This window comes from Neltuma alba, unplaced genomic scaffold (genome assembly GCF_004799145.2).
Source record: "Neltuma alba isolate B1F8T4 unplaced genomic scaffold, ASM479914v2 tig00013520_pilon, whole genome shotgun sequence".
NCBI lineage: Eukaryota > Viridiplantae > Streptophyta > Magnoliopsida > Fabales > Fabaceae > Neltuma > Neltuma alba.
The window spans coordinates 18,939-27,799 of NW_021637738.1; the positions used below are offsets into that span (position 1 = coordinate 18,939).

Sequence of the window (8,861 nt, forward strand, 5' to 3'; positions counted from 1 at the left end):
TAAATTGGGAATTGCAAGTGAACCCTGAAAAGGGGAAACATTAGTACCCACACACACAGTGAATTTTCAATAGCACTTGGAAAATCTGGTTTCGCGCGAGTGTTTTGGGGTCAACACACATACGAGATCATTAAACCCGAGTTGCCTCTGCAGGATATTTCGTAGGCTGCTTCAACAAAATATTAATCGCAAGAGAAGTAAAAATAAACCCAAGAGGAGAAAGTAAGTGAATAGAATCAGCATCGCATAAGACGCGCGCGCACACATATATATATATGCATATTACAAGACAGGAAGATATGTGAACAGTAAAAAAATTTTAATACAAGAAAAAGAAGAAAGAAAGGCGTTTTCTCTCTCCCGAACTAAACTATATATCTCGTCATGACAGCTATATACGGTATCGGTAAATGTTACAGGGCGTGCATGATTATGATTTAGATTTAGCATTGGTGGTGGAAGAAACAAGGCCGTCGTTACCGGCCAAAATCAAGTATTTATCTTTTCTTGTAAGCATGGTGCACTCAAATCCAAGGGCCTCCCCGATCTGCGACTGTATGTGATTAGCCACTTCAAATCTGTCACGAGCGGTGGAGGAAGGGGACACCTTATCCAGCAACCGGACGGAGTAGATAGGAGAAGGATTCATGAGGAACAGAAGAGGGTCCAAGCACTTAAGTCCTCCGGCGGTCGTACCGTGGAACATGCTGACGTGGCAATCAACAGCAACGGGAGTTATTTCGTCACTCATTTCAGAAAACAGCGGGCTGAACCGCAACAAATATGGCTCTCTACAAGTGGTCCCTTCGGGGCACACCGCTAGGTCCCCTTGTTTCAATAACTTCTTCATCATCCTGGCGTCCTCAACGCGATCCCTTGTTAATCGGACGGTCTTAATGGGTGCCAGTATCTCTGACATTCTGCTCAAGCTGTATGTCACGGCGATCAAGTCTCTTCTTAGTGCAAACGACAGGTAAAGAGGATCCAGCAATGTTCTGTGGTTGCATACATAAAGCCGATGACGATTCCCCTTGCTACATGGGCCATCGTCATCTTTGTTGCACGCACTGGGCATTGAAGTCGTCAGACGCAGACCAGTGATTGCCAGCAGAGGAGTTGATATGTGGTACGGGAGTGATAACGCAATAAGCATCCTAATAATGGCCAGGATTAACCCGTAAGGGAACCAAATCAGCGTTGCTACCGCATTCACTGGGGTGGGTCTCATGGCCAGTCTACCATCATGGAATATCAGTGCCTTCGGATACTTCTCTCTTGCCAGTGTTTTCCAGCTTCTCTTCTCAGCTTCCGTCACCAAATACACTTCCTGTTGGGTTTTTCCAAAACAAGGCAAAGCGGAATGTGAGTTTCTAAGATTCTAAAACGAGTAATTATGCATTACTGGCTAAAAACTGATGCACCCGATGAAGCTTGACCAGAAGTTGATCTAGCTAATTACAACGTTCGGGAAAAATAAGACTAAAATGACAGACCTTGCAATGAGTCAACAATTCGGAATCTAGAGACTTGTCAAAGCTGCAGATGCCGATGGCGTCAGGACGTCCCTTGCCTTCCCGAACTTGGTTCAAAGCATAAGACGCAGCGATTTTTCTGTCCTCCATCAACCCCACGTAGTATCCACAGAACACTTTAAGCTCTCTGCCCATCACGAAATCAATCTCCAGATACTCTCTTAAGAAACTCTCCACCATTACTTGAGGTAAATTACTGACCCCTACTTTCTTCCCACCTCGGTTTAGTATTTCGAATATTTCTGAACCAACGTTCTCCAACAGGAACTTTGGTAGAACAGCGCTTCCCGCTCTGAAGCTCTTTGCTTTGATCCCGAAGAAGCATATCATCACCATTATATTCAACCCCGTCTCGGGTCCAGCGAAGCAGACGAAAGGATACAACAGAATGAAGATGAAGGCTCTTATAAGCCCTCCGGCTTCGAAGGCTACGAGCATGAAGTAGGGGAATAGAGAAGAAGATTTTAACAAAGCTCCTTCTACATCGAAGATTAAGGTATGGTCAGTGAGGTCTGATCTGTGAGCCAGGGAGTGATACCTTTGGTATCTAAAATGGGAAGGAAAGGCATTGGCGCCTGTAGATCTATGAAAGCCTAGCAAGTTCTTAAGCTGCCTGAGAAGGAAACGGTACCAAAAGAAGAAAAGGGATTTGAAGAAAAACGCTCTGAACATCTTAGCCATCGAGGTGCGTTAGTTAGACACTCTGCTTCGGCCCTCGCGCGCGCAAGCATATATAGAACTACTCGTGCATCATTGCCCCTACGCTTTAGTTTTATTACGAGAATGGCATGGCTTACTGGGCAAAAGCCGGCAGACGCGGTCAAGTCTCCCTTTTTTTAAAAAAAATGTTGACCAAAGGTGAGTGTGAAGGTTCCGACGTTAATTTTGGAAAAAGGAGAAGGAGATTTAATATAAATAAAAGGGCGGCAAAAAAAAAAAGAGGAGAGAAGGAGATTACATCAGCTCATGTTGACTTGTATAGTCATGGTAATTGGTCAATCGGCTGGCCGTAAAGACCCTTACCACGCGTCGGCCAAATGGTAGTGTACATACTGTCCTAGAATTAGTTTAACTTTTAATTTAATTTGACTTTAAATATAAAACTCTAATTTATTTTGTCTCTCATATTTTTCTAAAATAGTTCTCGTAATAATAATAATTCTAGTAATATACTTGATTGGTAAATATATCTTAAGAATGATAATGCTTATTTATTACAAATAACTAATTTAACTAATTTTTTTAATCTACTTGAATTAATTAACTAGTTCTTATATTAAGGACTAGAAATAGTAGCTATTGAGTAGCCGATTTAAAAAAGTCATGAAATAAATTGTAGTAATATGAATTTATTTAATAATTTAAAAAACTTAAGATGGACAATTTTTAATAGTTGACCAAAAAACAATCTTTTTAATAGCCAGCGAAGCAATGAAGTTGACCGCAGTGATGAATTTATTCAAAGAAATGATACTGTTTATGATTAATATTTATTGTATCATAACGTAACCGACGGAACTTTTTTTTGTGTGCCAACTATAGAGAGTTGACAAAACCAAGGAAAATGGGTGTATAAAGATTAAAGAGACTATATCTACTCGTATACACACACGCACACCACTAGGGTAGGGATTGGGGGGCTTGACAACCCATCCAAAAGGGAGCAATCCCTCTCTTGGGTGGATCCATAGGTACGCTAATGATTGTTGACTGATGTTAATATTATTGACGGATTCATCCTCCCGGGAGTATACCCAACTTCTCAATACGGTGGCTCATGAGTAATATACTCCTTCCGTTCTTAAATATAAGACTCATTTTATAATATAAATTATACTACTCCTGATCCTAATTATAAGAATTAATTGACTAATTTGAAACGATTGAAGAAAGAAGTTAAGTTAGTTATTTATAATAAATATGCGTTGTCTTTTATAAAATATCCTTACTAATCAAGTGTATTGGCTAGAACTACCATTATTAAAAAGACTACCTTAGAAAAAAAATATAAAAATATAAGAGACAAAGTGGATTAGGGTCTTATATTTAGGACCAAAACAAAAGTCAAACAAGATCTTATATTAAGGACTGGAGATAGTAGTATAAAGTGGGTCTTTTATTTAGGATTAGAGAAGTAGTATGTAAAATTTGATGTTTTAAGGATGTTATGTATGCATGGAGCTGGAGATTAACGATGGCTTTGTTGGGATGAGTGGTTGATTATGAACATGAGAAAATTAACGCACTGCTAACAATATGACGCACTTGATTAGTTTATTAATCATATTATATTGCACCGTAAGACGACGTGGGCTCAAATGAAAAGTAGCTTTACAGAAGGCGAGGAGCGGATAAGGAGCGTAAATATGACGCAGAGATATGGGACATATATATCAGATAGATAGGATTCTGGGGTTTCGAGAGTCTTTATGGCTCACGCCTACAGCCTACTGTCTCCACTACTGTCACCCCATGGTTCCCCCCGACCCCAAGCCCAGGCTTAGCTTGCCCCTCCAATTCCCGCCTCCTTTCATCCTCTTCCCCTTGCTACGCATTTTCCACTGCGTAACTTTGAAGAGACAAGTAGACATCACTATGTCACAGAAAACCAAAGCAGGGAGAAAAATAATAAATTTTTGTCACTCTGACAAAATCCCTGGTTGTCAGCGTCAATTACAATGAAGCAGGATATGAGAGCTAACTAACTAACGTTTTTTATGTGGATATAATCCCACTCTCGAATAATTAATGAAGAAGATGGACATCCTTTTCAGTTCCCATGAGGATACAGTCCTGTTTAGCAGCGGTGAGCAATTCTGATTAAGTCACGAACGGTGTACTTGTGAACTCCCGATCACATCATAGAATCTGTAGCCAATTTGTCATCTCTGGACTCCAACCTCCCGAGACGTCCCGGGGGGGAATGTGCAAATTTGTAATATTGAATTGGACTCATGCGCATTAACTGCTGCCGTACCAGATGCAGCTGGAACAATTAGTAGTAGTATTCAAGTATTGACTCAGCTTCAAATTGGCGTCCGCATGGGCCTGGAAAATAGTACATTTTCGTATGATCAGTCTTGACCATATTTAAGCGACGCGTGTGTTTTGATGCAGCTAGAATGCTGTGGGCTCTGGATTTGAATGGTAAAGTAGAACGAGTAAAGAACTAGAAAAGTCTCCAACGTATAAAAGATCATCAAACCAAACCCTGTGGAAACAGATCGTGGTTGGATCGGTGAAAATGTGCGCCAACGCATTACGCGCAGAAAATGGAATGAAGGATTATATTTGAGCTATGAACCGACCACACAGCGTCTATGCATAGGCGCATGCACGTGCCGTGCTGAATATAGCGAGGTATGCGTGTTTTGGATAACTCAAAATGCATACGAGCGGCGTAAGGCCATGCAGGTTTTGAATGCAACCATTAATTAAACATCTCCTTTGCAAGATGGGCTTCTTCTTACATTTGCGATCGAACTGCAATTTTTTTTTTTTTAATTTTAATTTATTGCACTATAAATGCTGATGAGAAGTCTTCATCAGATGCTACCATGGCTCAATTGCAAGGTCATGGGCATGAGCTGTGCATGGACCATAGCAGGAGAAAAGGAATCATCCGGAAGGCTCTTTTTTCAAATTCAACTTACAATGGCCAGTTCGTCATAGACTCGTACGTATACGTTCCATGCTTGATCGATCCAATGTATCTGTTCTTGCTCAATCCTGGGCGATCGCCCTCAATAATTGGATACATGCATTGACGATGAACCCCGTAAAATACGTCAAACCATTTACAAGATAGTTAACCTTACCCGACAGGGCATATATAACCTTAGCTACTTGTGGGAGCAAATTGCTATATATTTTCTTTGCTCATTTCCTGTTTGTTATTTTTTTTCTCAGAAAAGTTTTGAAGCTGTGCCAATATTGTACCGGTTTAACCTAACATCTCAAAAGATTTGATTTGCTAATTTATGAAATGAACCATTTGCATATATCAGCTCATATTATGGGCTTCTTTATCGAATATATTTCAATTTTTGGCCCAAAAAAATAGAAAAAAGTATATAGTTCAATTATTCAATGGCGAGAATTCAAACAATCTTCAGTTCAAACGATTAATCTCCTACTGCTCTCGGGGAACCTATCCTCTCAATAGCTTTGCTGGCGCCACCAATTCAGCATATAAAATAGGGAAGACGAAAAAGTTTTAACTCCTCACCAGCATACTGGCCATCATATATAATCTACTTAATTAACAATCGAAGAATTTGGATATTTAGCATCATATTCAAGAAGCGATACTATACATGTGAACACACTGGAGAGAAGAAAACGAAAGGTGTAACCTAAAAATTTGGATTCTCTTCAGTTCCGTGCCTTGAAAGATTTGGATCAGCAATACCTCCCCCAGCTGGATTGATGGGTAGCCTAGGTGGTAAAATCAATGCATTAACATTCAGTTAATAAGACTTAACATTCAGTTAATAAGATGGCAATCTATTAATCCTGTCTCACGAAGTCAGTATTGGTACCAGCTTAACAAATAGACAAATGCCAGAGAGACTCTAGTTAAACTATAAACCAGCGACCTTTCATCAGTTCTCGAACTCAAAATCCATCAAAGGATTGGCCTTAGTGGCTATCGTAGAAAGTTGGTGCTAGCAATTGTAATAAGACTTAACATCGTGCCGAAATGATTGACCCACAGGAAATAAACATACTTCCGTCTTAGCTAACCATAACCAAATATCCATTTAGAAAATAATGATATAAAGCTTGAAGTTTACCAATATTTGCGCTTCAAAGTGATGAAAGTTGCGCTCGCAACATGATTATTGCAAAGCTAATACCCGACTGTGCTTAAAATTTTCTCCATCTTCTTTCTGTCACGGATTTCCACAGGTCTGCAGCCTCACTTCTAATCTCTGTGCCAAGGCAACGAAATAAAACCGATATTGACCAGGTCTAATTATCATATTCAATCCTTTAGGATTTTAATCATCATCTTATTAGGACCCATTTTTTTATAACCTGGTACGTCTTTTGAAGGAAGTTTTATGAGTGCGTAGCCAGTCTGCAGTGCTTGACTTGGCGATTTCGAATGGCTTGAATGAAGCTTCGCGAAATGAAGAGTATATTCAGGATGCCACCGAGGATGGTCTGCCTCAATTCAACAAATTATGACTTGATTTAAGATGCTAAGATGGTGGCTTTAACTCTAAAAGAATCTTTTTGTCCACACAGCAATACTACAAAAGCAATCCTTAATTTCACCTGCTAATAATAATCATAAAAGCGAAAAACGAGATGAAGTTAAAATCAACTAAATAAGACTTCAGGCAGAGATGCGGACAGGGCGCTCCGTGGAGGAGACGACGATCAAGGCAAAAACGTTGATCATGTCAAACGAACCTAATGGACGGCGCTCTCCGGGTTGCCCCGCAGGCCGCATCTTCCAGTCGGGGTTGCCTGGGCATGGGCTATCCATTATATTTTGTATCGGACCCAAGTTGAGATTTGTAAGCCCATTGAAGTTTTTGGACTTGGGCTTGGGCTAGCCTCTATGTTTCTTTTTGGGCCTAACGTCCCCACTCTATTGGTTACAACACGACATATTTTCGGCCGCATAAGCCCACTAAGTTTTTTGGGACGAGCCCGCTAAATGTTTTGAACCTAGGCTACCCATTATATATGGTGTTGTGCCTGAAGTTTTTCCCGGGCCATTGGTTCCAAGCCCGTCACATTTTCTACCCATTAAGCCCATTAAATTTTTGGGCCTAGTATATGCATTTTGTTTTGTTTTGGGCCTGAGTTCCCAGCCCATTGGTTACAAGGTCATTTTATATTGGGCGAACAAGCCCATTACATTTTTTCGGCCAACGCTTTCTATTATATTTAGTTTTGTGCCTGAAGTTTATCCCACCCCATTGGTTACAAGCCCATTAAATTTTCGGCCCAACTAGCTGATTATATTTTTTGGTATTACAAGCCCATTATATTATTAAATCAATTTATTCTTTCAAGGGAAAATCCCATATAAATACCATTTGAATTTTAAAATTCCATATTAGTCACTCTAATTTCACAAAGGACAAATAGGTCTACAGGTATTGAATTGGGATTCACAAATTTTAACAAATTACATCAATACCCTTTTTCTCATCTTTTTTTTGTCTTCTCTTTCACATCATATCTAGAAAGCTATTTTCTCTCTCGTCAGGTTCTCTTCTTCTTCGAAGGGCAGCAAAACTATAGGCTGGGCATGAACTGTCAAAGGGTTCGATGAAGAAGAAGAAGATGCAGTCTCTCCTACGGCGTTCTGGTATGTTCTTAATGAATATTTCATTAGGCTTGGGGTTTGAGACTTGGTACCTCTTGTCTTTTGTCTTCCCTTCTCAATCTCATCACCAACACTATAAGGGGGAGAAAGAGAGAGATAAAATTTAGAGAAGAAGCAGAGAAAAAAAGAAGAGATAGAGAGAAGAAGAGAGGGAGTAAACTTGTGAGATTATGTAAGTGAATAGAAGTTGATGGTGGGGCTTGGGTTGTTCATTTTTGTGGCTGTTTCATGGTGAAATAGGGACAGAATTATTGGGGTTGAGGGTTTATATTTAGTAGTTGGTGAATGATGTAGCAAAAATCAAAAAATGGTGGCAAGTAACTACGCAATGTAATTGTTGTCATGTGCCTGCTGTTTTTTGGTAAATATCATTACGTGAATGGTATATTTCATTACACATTTAGTTAATTATGAAAATTAATAGTTTAATATTTACTGTGATGCACTTTAAGTGCACGTCCACTAAATGTACTTCGGCGACCTATTTGTTTGTTACAGATGGCGTTACTTTGGCAACCTCCTCAACGGCGGCAATTTCAGGGAGTACGAGTTATTTCAGACAGGACAATATACTTCAGCGACGGTAACCAACTTTAGCAACGGCAGTCTACTCCTACGACGGCGGCAATGTGATTTCGAATAACTCTTTTTGGTGACCGGAGGAACTTGGATTTAGTTTTTCTTTAGGTTTCATTATAATGAAGGTAGTTTTTAATAGTATTTGTGAAGTGATTAACAACTTTCAAAATGAATATACCAATTTCTATAACGTGTCTCACAATCTCCTTGTTTGTAATTATTTCTAATCTATTTATATATAATTTTACTAAACATATAACGAGAACAACAACTTATGAAATAAAAGTGACAATTTGCATGAGGAGTTTTGCAATTTGTTATAAGCTACTTACAGACATTTTTACAAAACGAGTAAAAAAGAACTACAACCTGTGTAATAAAAGTTGCCATTTATATCAGGG

At 39.4% G+C, this 8,861-nt stretch overlaps 1 protein-coding gene across 1 annotated transcript; it reads right to left on the reverse strand.

The window, feature by feature from the left end:
* Positions 1 to 300: 300 nt before the first annotated feature.
* On the reverse strand, positions 301 to 2,213 carry LOC114738034 (probable glycerol-3-phosphate acyltransferase 3). Its single transcript, XM_028926046.1, has 2 exons — positions 1,494 to 2,213; positions 301 to 1,327 (listed from the first exon to the last, which is right to left on the reverse strand). Exons 1-2 carry the CDS (start codon positions 2,211 to 2,213, stop codon positions 431 to 433), a joined length of 1,617 nt encoding a protein of 538 aa, XP_028781879.1. The 3' UTR covers positions 301 to 430.
* Between the last annotated feature and the right edge of the window lie 6,648 nt (positions 2,214 to 8,861).

Bases quoted from the DNA above. Each gene is read 5' to 3' on its own strand.
- LOC114738034 (XM_028926046.1), bottom strand. From the start codon at position 2,213: ATGGCTAAGATGTTCAGAGCGTTTTTCTTCAAATCCCTTTTCTTCTTT. The intron at 1,328-1,493 runs GTCTGTCATTTT...AAAACCCAACAG, and splicing joins AATTGTTGACTCATTGCAAG to GAAGTGTATTTGGTGACGGA.